The 20247-nt window shown below is 41.4% G+C and overlaps 1 protein-coding gene across 6 annotated transcripts in view; it reads right to left on the bottom strand.

Annotated features, from left to right (window-relative positions):
* The window catches only part of LOC126334777 (agrin-like), an 884963-nt gene that overhangs the window by 44942 nt on the left and 819774 nt on the right, over positions 1–20247 (bottom strand). For all 6 annotated transcript variants that reach the window (XM_049997373.1, XM_049997372.1, XM_049997377.1 and 3 more), the window contains 3 exons: positions 13670–13792; positions 10615–10752; positions 8343–8489 (listed from right to left, as the gene is read on the bottom strand). In XM_049997373.1, the coding sequence (XP_049853330.1) occupies positions 8343–8489; positions 10615–10752; positions 13670–13792 (408 nt within the window). The remainder of the gene's footprint in view (positions 1–8342; positions 8490–10614; positions 10753–13669; positions 13793–20247) is intronic.

Here is a 20247-nt window from a genome sequence, read left to right as displayed (position 1 = left end):
GGCAAGAGAGGGGACTGTATGAATATCAAGAGCTCAGATAGCAAGCAAGTGCTAGGCACACAAGGGAAAGCTGAAAGGCAGAAGAAATATGTATAAGGTCTCTACAAGGGAAATGAACTTGAAGGCAGACTTATAGAAAGGAAAGAGGAAGTAGATGAAGATGAGATAGGAAATATGACAATGCAAGAAGAATTTGATCAAGCACTGAGAGACCTAATTGGAAACAAGACTCCTGGAGTAGATGACATTCAATCAGAACTATTGAGACTTTTGGGAGAGCCAGCCATGACACAATTATTTTACCTGGCATGCAAAATGTATGAGACATATGATGAGGTAGTTATGCAGAGATGAAGAGGTTTACACAGGATAGAATAGCCTGGAGAGTTGCATCAATTCAATCTTTGGACTGAGGACTACAACAACAATACATGAAAAATATTACAGACAACTAATTAAATGCATAATTGTTGTAAATAAATTACAAATCATTCAAAGTTTCTAAAAATTTGAAATTAAAACAAAATCTGTGTCTTATTTTTATGGCAGCTACTCTACACTGACTTAAGTATAATAACTGATTTTATTTACTTCTCATTAATTATTAAGCCTCCCCCCATGAACCATGGACCTTGCCATTGGTGGGGAGGCTTGCGTGCCTCAGCGATACAGATAGCCATACCATAGGTGCAACCACAACAGAGGGGTATCTGTTGAGAGGCCAGACAAACATGTGATTCCTGAAGAGGGACAGCAGCCTTCTCAGTAGTTTCAAGGGCAACAGTCTGGATGATTGACTGATCTGGCCTTGTAACAATAACCAAAATGGCCTAGCTGTGCTGGTATTGCGAACGGCTGAAAGCAAGGGGAAACTACGGCTGAAATTTTTCCCGAGGGCATGCAGCTTTACTGTATGATTAAATGATGATGGCGTCCTCTTGGGTAAAATATTCTGGAGATAAAATAGTCCCCCATTCGGATCTCCGGGCGGGGACTACTCAAGAGGATGTCGTTATCAGGAGAAAGAAAACTGGCGTTCTATGGATCGGACCGTGGAATGTCAGATCCCTTAATCGGGCAGGTAGGTTAGAAAATTTAAAAAGCGAAATGGATAGGTTAAAGTTAGATATAGTGGGAATTAGTGAAGTTCGGTGGCAGGAGGAACAAGACTTCTGGTCAGGTGACTACAGGGTGAAAAACACAAAATCAAATAGGGGTAATGCAGGAGTAGGTTTAATAATGAATAGGAAAATAGGAATGCGGGTAAGCTACTACAAACAGCATAGTGAACGCATTATTAAAGAGACCTTTGGAGAGAAGAGAACCACGTGAATGAATATCGAGAGCTCAGATGGCAACCCAGTTCTAAGCAAAGAAGGGAAGGCAGAAAGGTGGAAGGAGTATATAGAAGATTTATACAAGGGCGATGTCCTTGAGGACAATATTATGGAAATGGAAGAGGATGTAGATGAAGACGAAATCAGAGACACGATACTGCATGAAGAGTTTGACAGAGCACTGAAAGACCTGAGTCAAAACAAGGCCCCCGGAGTAGACAACATTCCATTAGAACTACTGACGGCCTTGGGAGAGCCAGTCATGACAAAACTCTACCAGCTGGTGAGCAAGATGTATGAGACAGGCGAAATACCCTCAGACTTCAAGAAGAATATAATAATTCCAATCCCAAAGAAAGCAGGTGCTGACAGATGTGAAAATTACCGAACTATCAGTTTAGTAAGTCACAGCTGCAAAATACTAACATGAATTCTTTACAGATGAATAGAAAAACTGGTAGATGCGGAGCTCGGGGAGGATCAGTTTGAATTCTGTAGAAATGGTGGAACACGTGAGGCAATACTGACCATACGACTTATCTTAGAAGAAAGATTAAGGAAAGGCAAACCTACGTTCCTAGCATTTGTAGAATTAGAGAAAGCTTTTGACAATGTTGACTGGAATACTCTTTTTCAAATTCTAAAGGTGGCAGGGGTAAAATACAGGGAGCAAAAGGCTATTTACAATTTGTACAGAAACCGGATGGCGGTCATAAGAGTCGAGGAACATGAAAGGGGAGCAGTGGTTGGGAAAGGAGTTAGACAGGGTTGTAGCCTCTCCCCGATGTTATTCAATCTGTATATTGAGCAAGCAGTAAAGGAAACAAAATAAAAATTTGGAGTAGGTATTAAAAATCATGGAGAAGAAGTAAAAACTTTGAGGTTCGCCGATGACATTGTAATTCTGTCAGAGACGGCAAAGGACATGGAAGAGCAGTTGAACGGAATGGACAGTGTCTTGAAAGGAGGATATAAGATGAACATCAACAAAAGCAAAACGAAGATAATGGAATGTAGTCAAATTAAATCGGGTGATGCTGAGGGAATTAGATTAGGAAATGAGACACTTAAAGTAGTAAAGGAGATTTGCTATTTAGGAAGTAAAATAACTGATGATGGTCGAAGTAGAGAGGATATAAAATGTAGACTGGCAATGGCAACGAAAGTGTTTCTGAAGAAGAAAAATTTGTTAACATCAAATATAGATTTATGTGTCAGGAAGTCGTTTCTGAAAGTATTTGTTTGGAGTGTAGCCATGTATGGAAGTGAAACATGGACGATAACTAGTTTGGACAAGAAGAGAATAGAAGCTTTTGAAATGTGGTGCTACAGAAGAATACTGAAGATAAGGTGGATAGATCACGTAACTAATGAGGAGGTGTTGAATAGGATTGGGGAGAAGAGAAGTTTGTGGCACAACTTGACTAGAAGAAGGGATCGGTTGGTAGGACATGTTTTGAGGCATCAAGGTATCACAAATTTAGCATTGGAGGGCAGTGTGGAGGGTAAAAATCATAGAGGGAGAGTGAGAGATGAGTACACTAAGCAGATTCAGAAGGATGTAGGTTGCAGTAGGTACTGGGAGATGAAGAAGCTTGCACAGAATAGAGTAGCATGGAGAGCTGCATCAAACCAGTCTCAGGACTGAAGACAACAACAACAACAACAACAACAACAGTCATCAAAAATCGAAATCCAATGGAGGGGAAAGAGGACCCACAATAACAATACAGAAATACGAGAATCTTCGTGAAGGTGAGGGAGCAGAGTGTATGGGGCAAATACATGTATTGAAATCCTGTAACTTTGACACTTCCTGCAACTCTATGCCCAGCACCGAAAATCTGTTTGCGTTTCTGTCTAAACCACTTTGTCTGATACTGGAATAGCAGAAGTTTGGGTGTCATAAATTGTGAACGAATGGGTGAATCTTGTTTGAAATGTTGCACTGTACCCATTGACTCATACTGTGCTTTGGCCAGTGCTCAAGATATAAGTTTGTCAATTTCATGATTCACATGCTAGCGTACAAGGGAAGTATCTGTCTCTTGCACTGCTGACACTGCCTCCCAGTCAATAACAGTGACAGTCACACAGTTTTGAGACAAACAGTCAGCCACAATATCATCTTGACCAGCAATGTGCTGGATGTCTGTTGTGAATTGAGCTATGAACTTGGCATGTGTACACTGTCATGGTGAATTCAATTTCCATCTCACATTGGAATATGGATGTTAAAGGCTTGTGATCAGTAAAAATTTTAAAAACGTCTCCCTCCAGCCACTGCTCAAAACATTTTACAGCCAAATACATAGTGAGGAGTTCCCTCTCAATTGTGCTCTACTGTCATTGCTCAGTAGATAATTTTTTTTGAAAAGAAAGCCAGTGGCTGCACAGATACTATTACAATATAGCACCCACAGCTGTTTGTTTTGTGTGAACCATCAAAGCAATGGGAATGCCAGAAATGCTGTGCCAACCATGTAGCATTACCTAATGCAATCTTTAGGTTTTAAAAAGCATTTTGAGCTTCACCATGCCAAGATATCTTTTTGCTGCCAGATGTGTTTTTGCCTGTTAGCATTTTGTTTATTGGTTCTCATATCTCAGCTAAATGTGCCTAGTGTCAGCGACAATAGTTTAACATTACGAGGAATCATCTAAGGCCTTTAAATCTTGGGTGCAGAGGCATCTGCACAATGCCGTTGACTTTCTTACAGAGAGGTGAAATACTTGTGCAAGATACTATGTAGCCTAGAAACTGTACCTCTCCCTTCGCAAAAACACATTTTTCTCAATTGTCCCCAAAGCACTACAGGAGTTTGAACAGCTCACATAAATGCCTGAAATGTTAATATTTTTGTTTTAGACAATACCAAGATGTCACCCATGTAACAGAACAAATGGAAACCATTGCAGCTCATCATACCTGAAACACTGTCAAGTTTGGGAAGCATTTCATAGTCCAAAAGGCATTGTATTATGTTTGAAGAGCTCACAGGAGCCGTCATCCAGTTTTATGCTTATCGTTTCCTGCCATGGGATTTGTGAGAAAGCCTTTGCAAAATCTATTGCACTCAGAAAACAAGCTACCGCCACACTGTTGTTAAAGTTGGCAATGTTAGGAACTGGGTATCTGTCTGGAACTGTGTGAGCATTCTAGCCTGTATTATCATCACACATTCTCCATGAGCCATCTGTCTTCCTTACCATCTAAGAGGTGATACCCATCCACTGTGAGATCTTGTCATGGTTCTGTCAGAATTCATCTTCTCGATTTGAGATTGTGCAGCATGTAACTGACCAGGAGGTAACTGTCAAGGTCTGATGACCATTGGTTGTCCTTTTGGTGCTTGGATATACTGTTGAGTTGAGTGGCAATTTTGCTCTTCATCTGTACAGGGTCCACTAGTGCTGGGAATTCTCTTTAGTTCAGAATTGCTACCTTCTAACACCACTATGGTGAATAGTTCCTCATTACATAATATATTGACTCCATATGTCTTTGATTTAAGTACCTTGCATGTTTCTCTCAACGATGACACTTCCATGCATGCAGGCGATGAAGAATGAGAAGTGTTCTCAAGTAGGTTGGGACATCAGGTACCCTACAGCCAGTGCAGAAGATGTGTATAGCCCACAAATCTTCATACATAGCATTGTGTGGTACATGGCCTGACATGATGGAAAGAGGCACTTCGATTAAGCAATGGTTTAATAGATCTTGCGTCACAGAGAAATGGTGGAGAAAATTGGTTTGCAGTAATGGATAACTCACATCTTTGATAATAAATGTCCAAGTAGAGCAGAAGTTGTCATCCAATTTTAAAGTAAACTCTGTCATCCTAAATGTCTCAATTACTGAACTGTAAGCAGCCATGAAAAGTGGAACTGTTGTGGTTGAGCAGTGTTCATTCTCTTTGAATATACACTTATCTCCAACCCAGTGTCGATCAAGATTAGATCACCAATTTTCTGTTCATTACAAATAGTCTAGTTTAGCCTCCAACTGAAAACACTGCTGTATTTTTGTTGCACTTGAGGCACTTTGAGTGTTTTGTACGAGTGCACATAACAACTGGCACTTGTCGTTTGCGTTTTGGTAGAAGGCTGGCTTTGTGCACTATCTAGCTGTCTCACTGAAGCATCTCTGACACCTGCACCATTTAAAATTTTGTTGTTTGCTATTATAGTGCCAAAAACTGATGTTACCTTCCTGCCACTGTAACCTGCCATTAGTCCTACCTCACTCATGCATCATTTCAAATTTATTTTCCAAACTGCAAGATCGCGGACGATACAAAGCACATGAATCTGCAGACATGCTGCAATTCTATACTCAGAGATGACTTCTGCATCCAGGTTATATAGAGATCACTGGTTTGTGGCAAAGCAATGTGCCCACCGCTGCAAGTGGCTGAATTTGCAGTTTGGGGGCTCCTGTCATTACCTCTTTAACTACTGCTCAAGAATTATTGCACATACCGGTACATGAAATGGTCATAACATTTGCCTAGCATACAAAGTCATCAATAGGAAGCTCCTAGAAGGTGGACAAAGTAGTAGAATATTCTGCATTAATCTTTGTATCCAGTTGGCAACATAAAACACTCAAATCCAGCTGTGCTATAGCCAATTTAAAATTGTTCCGTGTCCAACACCAGTTCATGTAAACCTAGGTTAGACATAGTTGGGCCAAAAAGTCAGAAGTCTGATGTTATTGTTCCTGTTGCCATTGCCTGTGTTGTTACTGTTTTTCGATGTAGCTGGTGAAGGCACAACATTGCTAGCTGCCAACGCTCTGGTGCTTCTCTTTCACTGCAGTGTTATTAGTGAGGTTCATTGTTCTGTGAGCAAGGTTAGAATATCAATTTTAAAAGTTCAGTAAGGGTTTAGCACTATGGGAACTTTCGATTCCTATTGAAATACAAGTATGTATACAGTTTATGAGTGATTAACATTTTATTTGCACAAAGTAAAAAACTTCTACCGCCAACAAAATATAAACCTTCACACACTAATACTAAAGAAGCTAGTAATACAAAGACACTTCTGTAAATCACAGATGAACTACGGTTTTAGCGTTTGCATTCGAACTCTGTCAATTCTGCTTATTGAGCACATCTTGAAGTACATCGAGTAGTCACCAACTTGATTTCAGTATTTTGATAGCTAATGTGCAGTATTTGGTAATTATCATGTTTATACTTGCATATTTCAACCTCTCCCCCCCCCCTCCCCTCCTGGCCCAGTGCCACATTACATTAGGACTCTCTCCAAAAAACGTAATTTTGGTGCATAAATTTGCTGTGTTAAATGGGCTGGAACAATGGTGTTGGTCTCTGGTAATGATGCCGCCAAGGATTTCATTGGAAAAATGGAGCTTTATCTTTGGTATGAGTCAACTTTTCACTTAAGAGGTGATAAACACAACTGTAGGACTTGGGACAGTTGAACTAGACCACAAATCTTGAACATGTTTGTAATACTCTGGTATGAGTCAACTTTTCACTTAAGAGGTGATAAACACAATTGTAGGACTTGGGACAGTCGAACTAGACCACAAATCTTGAACGTGTTTGTAATACTCTAAAAGTTAAGACTTTTGTGTACTGAGTAAGAGCAAAGTATACAATTCTTTCTTTTTCTAGAGAAAACAATCAATGCCATAGTGTACTTAGATGTGCTGGAAATTTTTTTATCACTTTGACTGACGAGGTTGACCAAGAAAGTAGCATACACTTAATGCAAGATGGCGCACTGATGCACTGTATCACCAACATCTGGGATTTCCCCATAACTGATTTCCAGCTAAATGACTTGCATGTCTGCCACATTCACCATCCAGATACTTCCTGATTTTTTTGCATGGAGATTCAGCAAGGATACTGTGTTTGTACCAACCTTGCTGGCTTCTCTAGTAGAGTGTAGAGACTCTATGCCATGATTGAACGAGTTACATCTAACACCCAGCAGTGAGTTTAGCAAGAAATCGAATTCAAATGGGATCTGTGCCCATATTTAGCCACAAGGTAAAAAAAAAAAAAACACACCAAAACTAGGTCTATAAGTCATATGAATAAATCTATATGAATCTTAAAAACAAAGATTCCAAGACTTACCAAGCGGGAAAGCACCGGTAGATAGGCACAATGAATAAAACACACAAACACACACACAGAATTTGAGCTTTCGCAACCGGCGGCTGCTTCGTCAGGAAAGAGGGAAGGAAAGGGAAAGATGAAAGGATGTGGGTTTTAAGGGAGATGGAAAGGAGTCATTCCAATCCTGGGAGCGGAAAGACTTACCTTAGGGGGAAAAAAGAATAGGTATATACTCGCGCGCGCGCGCGCGCGCGCACACACACACACACACACACACACACACACACACACACACACACACATATATCCATCCATACATACACAGACACAAGCAGACATATTTCTATATGAATCTTCAGAGTTGTTAAGTCCTTTTAAAAAACATATGCAATTTTTGGCTATTGTTCTTACTGACAGAGATACAGTGATTGGTAGCTGCCGGCTGTACGGCAAAAAGCATTTTCTCAGAGTGTAATGTATATGGTTTGTTCTACAAAGATAAGCCACACTCAAATATTTAAACAGCTTTTATAAGTAATTACTAAGAGAAATGGGTTTGTGATGTGTCATCATTATGTAGATTATGGTGGTATACAAATTATTCATGGAAATTCACTGAAACACCGTTGACCAGATCCTTATGAACTGTTTTGATTGTCTCATTTTATATTTAATTTTGTAGTAAGACATTGAACTTTTTCTGTATTTAAGTGCTGAAATGTATTTACAGATTTGTTGCTTTGAGAATGACCTTTTTAAGTAAACAAACAAATTCTTCAAGGCTACATGGTGGATTATCATAAAAATTACACAAAATGTATGCAGTAAATATTGTTCCATAAATATTTCTTTTGCCATAATTGAAATTAGGTAATTTATATAATATTATAGAAAGGCTTACCTTCAGTACAGCCTGAGGGGCTGAGAATCATATTAAGTCCTGTGCAGATGGTACACTTCTGTCCCTGCACACCAGCTTTACACATGCAACGACCCGTCATTTGTTCACAGTCTTCTCTTACAGAGCCGTAGACAGAGCAATCACATGCTGCAATTATGAGAATATGTTCAGATTTAGTATTAACATATTAAAATGTAACATGACACTGTATTTTGTTACATCACTAGAAGCTTCATCAGAGGTTACTAAGATAATGAATTGCAGGTAAATATATCTGGTTCTTGACATGTTTGCTCATCCTGAATTAATAAACACCAACTCCATTGTTGTCGTTGCTACAATGGGAAGCCTCGACTCTAGGTGCATCCTTGTCAAACCAGTATCTCTATAGATATCAGACAAACACATGGTTGCTGAAGAATGGCATAAACTTTTCAGAGACTACAGGTGCAACAGTCTGGATGGCTAATTAACCTGGCCTTGTAACGGAAGTTAACATGATCTTGTTAATCTGATACTGTCTCTGTTTGAAAGCATGGGGAAACTACAGCCATACTTTCCCAAGTACACACAGCTCTGTGACGTGATTTAATGATGACATCCAGTTGGGTAAAATATTATGTAGCCAAAATAGTTTCCCATTTGAACCGCCAGGTATACTGGTGCTCTGGTTCACTAGTTATGGAAGTTTTGCTACCAGCCTGATCTTGCCATATCACGTTACTTTCGGAGGCCCAGTCACCCTTCTTTTGATGACGACCCTCCATGATCCTTATTTTCCAAGTCTGTTCCTCTCAGTTTTCTGCAGGGAGGGATTCTCTCTCTTTGGGGTTACCTTCACGCCACCAGAGTTCAGCTCTGCTTCCCATCCAGGGTCTCCCATCCCACAGGAGGAAAACTTCTTGCTCCAGGAAGTTGTTCTTCTCCACAATGGCTTTGCCATCTCTCCATTCAGGAAGAAGGGATGCCACATTCGTGGCTGTCATCTGTGTCACAGCTGCCATCTACAGCAAGATGGCTCTGTTTCCTCCGTAGGAAAAAGGGATGCTGCATCCTCAGCTGTCCCCTATGTCACAGCTGCCAACTAAACAGCGAGATATCTACACCATTTGCTCCATAGGAAAGAGGAAAGTGGTATAGGTTGCTGGCACTTTACGATCCAGCATCCAACCACACAGCAGAGAGCCACGGGTTGTGTTCGATGTTCACTAAGTGCCATTCATCAGAGCACAGCGCTTGCCAGTCGGAGCAAAGGCATCAATGCTGTAACAGACACAGTCCTGGTTTATGGCAGTGTATCCTTACTTTGATAAACTGTGTATGCAGCTGGACGTTCAAGAACTGTTATCGAGTGGTTCAATTTCTTATCAGATCAGGACGATCTTTCAGCTGAACACATCCAGCAGGTTATCAGTTACAATTCAGTACCTAACGTTAGGGTGTGTTCTGTGCGTCAGTATTAAGGTCTATTGTTCTGGTTACCTGGGTAATCTCTTGTTTTGTAGTGTGACACACCCACACCTTTCAGATAATTGGAAAGATGGAAATCGTACGATGCAAGATCTGGACTGTATGATGGACAAGCATCACTCATGTCTCTGCGGCCATGATCACGTTGTTGGCACCATTTCATTACTGATGTATGTGACATTTAATTTGGTCCATATACCCCGAGAATTTAACGATGAATCTGTGTGCAAGTTAGATGTTTTGCATATAGGACTCGTACAGTTCCGCATTTTTCAACTTTGGAGTACATCTTCAGTTGGCGCACCATTTCACGAGCACACTTTGACGCACTTGTTATCGGTACCGCACCAGAACTGTGTCTACAGGACACCCGAGACATGTTGTCTCTTCTGACAGTTTTTGCCTGCAGCTCGTGGTCTAGAGGCTGGCATTGCTACCTCTGAATGACGGGGTCCCGGGTTCTATTCCCGGCGGGGTCGAGGATTTTCTCTGCCCGGGGACTGGGTGTTTGTGTTATCCTCGTCAGTTAATCATCACCATCATCTTTTGTGACTGTGACTATATTGGATTGTGAAAAAAATGGACTGTGTAAAAACTGGAACTTTGTATGGGCGCTGGTGACCGCGCAGTTGAGCGATCCAGAAACCAAACATCGTCAACATCATCTCTTCTGATAGTGCGCCATTCTTGCTGCGTAATGGTCTTAGTGTTTGAGAACACATGTAACTTACTTTCTTAAGTTCCTATGTAAGGGAAGATATAGTAGTCTGATTTTTTATCATTTAATTGTCATTGTACTCACGGGTACATCCGTTGTAGCCTTCCGTTATCTTTGGAAGGCCCCAGTAGCCCGATTCACAGCGATCGCACTTCAGGCCTCCGACACCTGGTTTGCAGATGCACTGCTTGGTTAGTGGGTCGCAGGAGTCAGAAAGTGCGCCTGAAAACAATGCTCAATTGAATACCTCCTGTACAGTAACAAAACATAATTTCGAATACCTCCTGTACAGTAACAAAACATAATTTCGAATATGGAAGGTATTAAGGACTAAAATTAAACATATGATAGAGGATTCTAAAGTGGGTATTTTGAGAGCAGGAACAAATACTAATGGTCGGGAATGATTATTTGGTTTATTATTGACATAAACAACTTGTACCTTACAGTACCAACTTATGGTCATTGCAGTTGTTCAGAGTGGTGACCGTCAGTCACACTGAATTCCTCACAGTCGCGCAAAAGACTTCGCCACTCTCTCCCTCAAACACCATTGTAGTACACTGAGACAGGCAGCAAGGACGTTAACGAACGGTTTCTTACCAGCGCCTACCGAGGTTTCATATACCAACGACTTTTTAACCCTATAGTAAAAGCATCACAGACGACTGTCTACTGTGCAGTTTAGAAGGTAGGAGGTTAGATACTGGTGAAAGTAAGGCTGTGAGGAGCAGTTGTGAGTTGTGCTTGGGTAAACACTAATCTCCTCCTCCTCCTCTACTGTTTTCCAAGGCAGCGTCTCAACCACCGATGCAGAAAGGTGAGCACTTCGCAAACGCTTAACTCACACGCATGCTCGTTCAGTATCTCGCACTTGTGTGATATATTTATTTCTGACATTTAGTTCCTCATGTTATAAAACTCAGTTACCATCGGTGAACATGCAGCTCTCTTAGAAAGAAATGATAATTAAATCAAGACCCTAAGCTGTCGACTGATGTTGATATACGTCAACGGGGACAGTTGAAAATGTGTGCTCCGACCGGGACTCGAACCCGGGATCTCCTGCCGACACGGCAGACGCTCTATCCATCTGAGACACCGAGGGCATAGAGGATAGTGCGACTGCAGAGATTTATCTCTTCCACGCTCCCCGTGAGACCCACATTCCCAACTTAATGTCCACACACTACATTCGTATCGCCCCTGCCCATTACACTCATTACTCGCGGCAGACAATCTCACCGAGTCCCGTAAGAGTTCGGGCAATGCGTGTGCATCCAGCACAGACGAAGAAGGTCAGTGGCCGGTTAGCCTTAACTATATGAATATGGTATCTGTTCTTTCAGACACTCCGCTTGTGCAACAGGAAATACCAGCATGCCGTCCGTCGGCGAACGCATTCACCTACTGAGATTACATACAACGCCGTTACTCCAAAGACCTCGTTTTCAATAGGACATACCTTATGGGTATCAAATGGTGGAAACGGCATACCGACTTACCCAAAACATCTGCAACAAGAAATGTATGTCAAAGCACACGAAACTAAGACATTACAATACAGTAATGCAACCAGAATATCTCTATTGATCAGCAACACTAATTTTGATCAGAAAAACAGATACTGGAAATACTGAGAAAAGGGAAAGCGAAATAGTGAGAAAAATTCTTGGCCCAAAAATTGCAGACTAACAAATAAGGGCTCAGAAGCAATCAGGAAATCAAACAATATCGACAGTGACATTAGGAAACACAGATTAATATCCTATGGACACACTAAACGAATGGACCGAGACAGACTTACAAAACAAATAGTCGGTGTTTTTTTGACAGCAGGAATAAGCCAAAACGGAAACGAAGAAATGATTGGCGAGGCCAAAACGGACACGAAGAAATGGTTGGTGAGATCAAAAGTGATATAAAGATGGCAAAAATCACTCCGGGATAAGTCTAAAACCACGAAATCTTTGGGTCCAAAATTCCCAAATCGAAAGATGACCAAGAAGAAAACCAAAGAAGACGAAAGAGCATGGTCTGAAGAGAAAAAGGAGGCCCACAGAAAGAGAATGAAAGAAACATGAGCGCAAACGGAGGCAAATGCCCGTCTGTAAGTACTGTTCGTAGTCCTAATGGCCTCATTCGTAAATAATAATAATAATAATAATAATAATAATAATAATAATAATGAAATATATAAATTTTTTTCTATAATAACAATGACTTGTTTACATCACTACTTGGTACATGCCTTTAGCATAACATTGAGAAACTGCAACTGGGAGAAGTATATGTCAACAGTTAGCTAATCACCCGAGAAGATATTATCACTGCAATACGCCGAGAAAGCCTGCAACCCCACTGAGAAATACATTATTTGGAAAGCATTCTTACGAAAATTTATGAACATCTGTAATGGAATTAATTGAAGAACAATAATACTAGCGAACTCACAACCCAGAAAACGCCATAACCTACACAACGTAAAACTGAAGAATGCACTTAGCATTAATATTATTTCACTTATAATTTCAACTGTGAGTACTATGGCTATGTGAGCGAGCAAGTGAGGTAAATGTTGTTTTCGTTCTGTCGTTTCCCCCTACATTCAGGAAGTTAGTCTTCCTACTTTTTTTTGTAGTGGTTGGTCCCCCCCACCCATCACTTCCCCAGTATCTTTTCAAATTCAACTTACTGTGGTTTGTCGATTCTACCTGTTGTCCTACGAACCGTGTCTGATTTGTTTTTGATAGCAGATACTGTCAGCCTGAGAATGCGCACTTTTACGTAGCTAGAATGTTGCCAGTTAGGTGGTAAGCCTATCGTAATTTATATTACTCCCCGCCATTGTTGAGACTCTCAGCTTTCATGCTTCTTTATCTCCTAAAGCGAAACCTGGAAAAATATTTACGTAAAAATACGAAAGATCCAACTGAAATGTATTTTGAGAGCATCAGGACCACAAAAACTCTCCAATTCTCCCCCCCCCCCCTTCGCTCCACCTCCCCCCAATCCCCTTACCCTTTGGATATGCGCTTAGGCGTCCATTAGCATGGACCAAAGTCAGAAGCTCGGTTAGACATTGTGGAATCTGTAGAATTGTTTCAGGTGTGGCAAGCAGAGTGTCTACATTACTTACCGAGTTTGTTGCAGCCGCAGAAAGACGGACAGTCTGCGTAAGCGGGGCCACCAGCCGGCGTCTTCCCGTCTGGGCAGCATCCGTACGTAGACGTTTCGCACGAGGGCGCGATCTCGGACAAGGCTGTCAAACAAGATGTTTAGCTCGTTAACAGAGAACAGTACGTGCAGTGACACTGAAAGAAGTGACCGGAGCGGACTGATGTCAGAGGTGTAGCGGCAGTCAGAGCCCTGCCGAGGAGATCCTGCACTCGTGGCAGAACTACCAACGCTCTGCCCCCCTCCCCCCCCCCCCCCCCTTGCACCCCTTAAAAACTGCCTTACAGCAGATTTGGAAAGCTTTATAATTCTGTAAGGAGATTTGATAAAAATGAAGTGTTATTGAAAAGTACCACTTAAATGAACTGTGTTGATTGTCAATTCTGTCATCTGGAACCTGAGTACAGTTATTTCATTAGCTAACTCTGCTGTATCATTATATTTACCGTATTTGGCACCACAATAAACAGCACATTTATTCAAGATAAGATTCAGAGATTTCGTTTAAGGCGAGGCAGAATTGAAGTACGTGAGGCGTTCAATAAGTAATGTAACATATTTTTTCTGAAAGGTTGGTTTTATTCAGTTTTGCTATTTTGTTTACAAAATACTATTTTTCAACATAAATCTCCGTTCAATACAAAGGTCTTCTGCCGCTTTACTGGGAGGGCCTGTTGGCTCGCTTGTTACCACTTTAATGGTCGAAGCCGGAGACACTGATTTGCTGCATCAATAAAATTGTCACGATCGGCCTCTCAACGAGCAAGCAATACCGCAGATGGTCCTTAGTTGCTGTTATGGTCTCCTGTTAGGCGGCGACCAACATAGTCGGCGCACACTATTGAGTATCCCAACTGGTGGACGAGTGTGGCAGCATTATCAACGGAGACGTCCAGTTGTGCAGGGAGGTGTTGATTGTGACCTGTCGATCACTTCGAGTAACAGTTTCCGCGCGTTCCAACATGCAGGAGTCACAGGTATGTGCGGCTGGCTGACTCAAGAGAGAGCGGATAGCTTGTGTGACCTCGTTGCGTTGATGTTAGACGCCTCGCTCAACGACTCACTGTGCTTTTGTTCACTGTCACGTCTCCGCATACCTTCTGCAAGAGCATATGAGTATCTACAATGCTCTGCATTTCCACTATGGGAAAATCCTCTGCTTGGAACGCATCTCCGTTGTGTTGTTTGAGTCATCATTCTTCCGACTGGTTTGATGCCGCCCTCCACGAATTCCTCTCCTCTGCCAACTTCGTCATCTCAGAGTACCAATTGCAATCTACGTCCTCAATTATTTGTTGGTTGTATTCCAATCTCTGCCTTCCTCTACAGTTTTTACCCTCTACAGCTCCGTCTAGTACCATGGAAGTCAATCCATGATATCTTAAAAGGCGTCGTACCATTTAGTCCACTCTTCTTGTCAGTGTCTTCCATATATTCCTTTCCTCTCCGATTCTTCTCAGAGCCTCGTCATTCCTTACCTTATCAGTCTACTTAATTTTCAACATTCGTCTGTAGTAGTACATCTCAAATGCTTCCCTGCTCCTCTATTCCGGTTTTCCCTCAGTCCAGGTTTCACTACTATAAACGATGTGCTCCAAACGACATCCTCCGAAATTTCTTCCCCGAATTAAGACCTATATCTGATACTAGTGGACTTCGCTTGGACAGGAATGTCTAGTGCTAATCTGCTTTTGATGTCCTCCTTGCTACGTCCGTAATGGTTATTTTGCCGCCTAGGTAAAAAATTGTTCAAATGGCTCTGAGCACTAAGGGGCTTAACATCTATGGTCATCAATCCCCTAGAACTTAGAACTACTTAAACCTAACTAACCTAAGGACATCAAAACAACACCCAGTCATCGCGAGGCAGAGAAAATCCCTGACCCCGCCGGGAATCGAGCCCGGGAACTCGCGCTCGGGAAGCGAGTACGCTACCGCATGACGACGAGCTGCGGACCTGTTGGTAGCAGAAGTCCTTAACTTCACCTACTTCGTGACCATCATATCTGATTAAGTTTCTCGCTGTTCTCATTTGTGCTTCTTCTCATTGCTTTCGTCTTCTTTCGATGTACTTTCAATCCATATTCAGCGCTCATTAGACTGTTCATTTCATTCAGCAGATCATGTAATTCTTCTTAATTTTCACGCAGGATAGCGTTGTCGTCAGTGAACAGTATCCTTAAATTTTAATCCCACTCCTGAACCTTCCATCACCGCTTCTTCGATGTACAGATTGAACAGTAAGGGCGAAAGACTACATCCTTGTCATACACCCTTTTTAATCCGAGCACTTCGTTCTTGGTTGTCCACTCTTATTATTCCCTCTTGGCTCTAGTACATATTGTATATTACCCATTCTCCCTATAGTTTGCCCCTAGTTTTCTCAGAATTTCGAAAATCTTGCACCATTTTACACTGTCGAACGCTTTTTCCAGATCGTCAAATCCTATGGACGTGCCTTGATTTTTCTTTAGTCTTACCTGCATTATCAACCGCAAAGTCAGAATTGCCTCTTTGGAGTCTTTACTTTTCCTAAGGCCAAACACGTCCTCAGTCTTCTTTTCTATTCTTCTGTACATTATTCTTGTCAGCAGCTTGAATGCATGAGTTGCTGAGCTCATTGTACCATAATTCTCGCACTTGTCAGCTCTTGCAGTCTTAGGAGTTCTGTGGATGATATTTTACCGAAAGTCAGATGATATGTCGCCGTACTCATAGCTCCTGCGCTCCAACATGATTAGTCGTTTTGTTACCACTTCTCACAATGATTTTAGAAATTCTGATGGAGTGTTATCTATCCCATCTGCCTTATTTGATCTTAGGTCCTCCAAAGCTCTCTTAAATTTTGATTCTAATACTGGAGAACCTATCTCTTCTAAATCGACTCCAGTTTCTTCTTCTATCACATCAGACAAATCTTCTCCCTCGTAGAGGCCTTCAATATACTTTTTTCACCAATCCGCTCTCTCCTCTACATTTAACAATGGCATTTCCGTTGTACTCTTAATGTTACTAACTTTGTTTTTAATTTTACCGAATGTTGTTTTGACCTTCCTATATGCCGAGTCAGTCCTTCCGACAATCATTTCATTCTCGATTTCTTCACATTTTTCCTGTCTTTCCGTCTTAACTTCCCTGCGCTTGCTATTTACTTCATTCCTCAGTGACTTGTATTTCTGTATTTCTGAATTTCCCTGAACGCTTTTGTACTTCCTTCCTTCCTAGATCAACTGAAGTATTTCTTCCGTTACCCAAGGTTTCTTTGCAGTTACCATCTTTGTACGAATGTTTCCCTTTCCAACTTCTGTGACTGCCCTTTTTAGAGATTTTCATTCCTCTTTAACTGTACTGCCCACTAAGCTATTCGTTATTGCTGTATCTATAGCCTTAGAGAACTTCCAGAGTATCCCACTTCTTCGTTACAGAAGCCATTTTGAAAGCTAGGTATAGCGCCGACACCTATTGCAACTTCATGAAACTGCAGAGCCTGAAGCAGAACATTCCACTATGTCCCTCAACAACTGCCACATTTTTTCAGCCCAAATTGGCCAAGAAAAAATGTATTGCATTGCTTATTAAACACTTTTTGTAAGATGAAATAATGCGATGTGCGAGAGTTGTTTTTCATTTCACTTGTCTATGAAATGAATTGAAGCGCTCTAGCCCACACATTTATTCGGCACAAATCAAGTGTGTTACACAGTCAGGCACGTCTTCACCCATCCTGTTCACCTTTCTCAACCTTATAAAAGCAAAACTGATTGTACGTAGAATCAAAAATACCTTTGGCAGATAGCTTACTTGACACTACACCAATACTCTTTCTTTGCAGCTATTTGTCAGTACAGTCCAATTTTGTTAATACATCAGAGCACATCTGCAAAAAGCACACATATTTGCAACCAACTTCTCTGAGAAGGATAAAAGCATTTTTGCTGTTGCAGTGTTTCGTATCATGTGACGTCTTGTGTACAGATGTCCAGTTCATATGAAGTGGCGTCACAGATTGAGGCCTAAAATAGCATCTTGTATCGCAGTGTCTCTTGAGGGTGGTTTCAAGGCAGTCGAGAAAACCCATCCCACCTCAAAGTAGAGCAGACTGGCAGGCGTAGCGCAAGCAACTGTCCAGCTACGTTTGATACAAGAACTACATAGCTTACACGTTTTTTCTCGGTGATCAGCAAACAAACTTAAGACTTTCGTTGCTTTAGGGTGTGTCAGAGTTTCAGTTGTGCCGGAATACCTAAGTAACATCTACCGGGGCTTCAGCAATACAACCAACGACCAACTGCAGAGCATACGTTTGTTTACATAAGGCATCAACTTGGATGAATGTTTACTCGTTTTAGGATTCTGGAGACATAGAAACTGTTTTATGTCGAAATCAATCCTTTGTTAAGCCAATGTAACTTCGTATCAGGGAACGATTTAAACTTACGTTGTCAGAACCGCACGCTGTATAACATTTCCAGATGTCTGTATTGGCACGTTCTGAAAGCCAACAAAAAAAGAAAAGGAAGCAAAACGTTGGGTTATAAGAATGTAACTGAATGTAGGCACTACTCACAGCTTCCGTAATTTTATTAATCAAGCATATCTGAGATATTCATCAGTTCTTTCTTATTTACACAGCAGAGAGTGCCATCTGCAAAGGTACTGGCAGAAGGGGTACGTACAGTCGTGGACAAAACGAGCGAGACCCCTCGCCTTTTCGTTATGCTGATCCGCACAGCTTTAAAGTCTGCTGTACAGCATAACAGGCAAGGCGACGAAGTGCTACCAACATACTATGCAAGTTCGCTCAGCTGATGTGATGAGATAGCTAGCACTTGAAAAAGTCGCGTTTCTAAGACGCCACAGAATCGGTAGCCACCACTTCGTGGGAAACGAAATATCTCAAGTACAAGCCAATGTGCTGTATTCGTATATCTGTGACTATGACTTTGATCTAAAGTGTGGTTATGGGTAGTATGTATGCTCAGATTGCGAATCTAACATCATGAATAAAGACAAGGAAATGAAGCAGTTTGGTGGCATAGTTCTTAGAGCCATTCGACCTTTCGCGTAAATTTTCTTTACATAAACGGCCGTATCTTTAGATTCCGTTAACATAGCTCACTTTTTTACACCACCAAGGGACCGTATACCTCAGGAAGTGCCATACATTTTCGCTTATGATGTCCACCCGTACTCGAGGTAAACGGGTTTTGAGGGTTGGGTGGACAGATAGACGGTCAAGAAAGTGAGACTAGTAGGGTTCCATTTTTACCGATTTAAGTGACGAAATCCTAAAACGAAAATAGCTACCACAGTTACTGAAGATGAGGGCCGCATAATAATTTCCCCTACTCTTTATTCAAAATGTTCCAGTTGCAGTCGATACATCAGCATATTAATCGTAGCTACGCTTTCGATCCAAATCACGTTTACAGGAATGCAAATAAAATCCATTTGCCTATACACGTGGTAATTCAGATCCCGCTATTATTGCTACCGCGTTTTAGATGTGCGAAGATTCCCATTGCTAGCTAGCTTAAGGAACACTTCGGCTAATGAACGTTTTCTGGCTGTGGCACGTCTAATGGAGAATTCGAAAAATTTGAATACGTTTGGCAGCTGGGGTGTTGCACAATTATCCTACTAAATTTACTCACTAATAACAGTTTTTTGTTATTTCGATAAACGTCCCGAATGATTATCAAATAAGCGGTGACACGAAGGTAGACAATTCATGTTTTTGAGTCCAGGAAACTCTATGCAACAGAAACTGCAGATCATTTTGCCATTTTCATTGCGAAATTGCCGGCTTATTCATGTCTGGGGTAGTAAAAGAGGGCTGTTTGCCTGGGTTGTCTGCTAGCGTAGTGAAAGGTGTTTACTACTGCAAGGGAGGTCTGGTTTGTTTTCGGTTCTAATCTCAATGGAGGCCGATAGACTATCAGTAAAGGAATTTTAAGAAATTCTCGCGCCCCCAATACGTTTTATTGCTACCTTTATTCTGTACCGGCGCCCTGTGGATGTCGATATGAAACACTTGTCGAATTTCATACTTGTTGCTGCCTACTTTTTCCGCTTCTGTCAATAATTGAATTGACTTAAGTGTGGCACTGAATGATTTTTAACTGAATTTCGTTATGAATCTTCACGAATTCCTAAATTTGCACACTTTCATGGTAGGTCAGCAACGGTAATCCAGTAGGACTGGTCTGAATGTTGACACAGGCCACTTTGGGGCCGAATGCTAATTCGTAACGATCTGGGGTACTTTGTCTTACTAAAACAGTTATGTTATCTCGATAAGCTGAAATTCATACTAATTAGCGTTTCTTCCTTCATTTATATCTTGTATGTAGGTGTTGTGATTAGCACACTGATCAACATTAATGTAGTCTTACACATGATTGAAAACAGTGTGACAAATTTCGGATAGTTTTTCAATTTCACGCCTGTGCATAGTATGTTGGTAGCACTTCGTCGCCTTGCCTGTTATGCTGTGTAGCAGACTTTAAAGCTGTGCGGATCAGCATAACGAAAAGGCGA

The sequence above is a fragment of the Schistocerca gregaria genome, chromosome 2, assembly GCF_023897955.1.
Source record: "Schistocerca gregaria isolate iqSchGreg1 chromosome 2, iqSchGreg1.2, whole genome shotgun sequence".
In the NCBI taxonomy this organism is placed as follows: domain Eukaryota; kingdom Metazoa; phylum Arthropoda; class Insecta; order Orthoptera; family Acrididae; genus Schistocerca; species Schistocerca gregaria.
The sequence above is the reverse complement of the archived record's forward strand: the minus strand, read 5'-3'. Positions and strand labels throughout refer to the sequence as shown.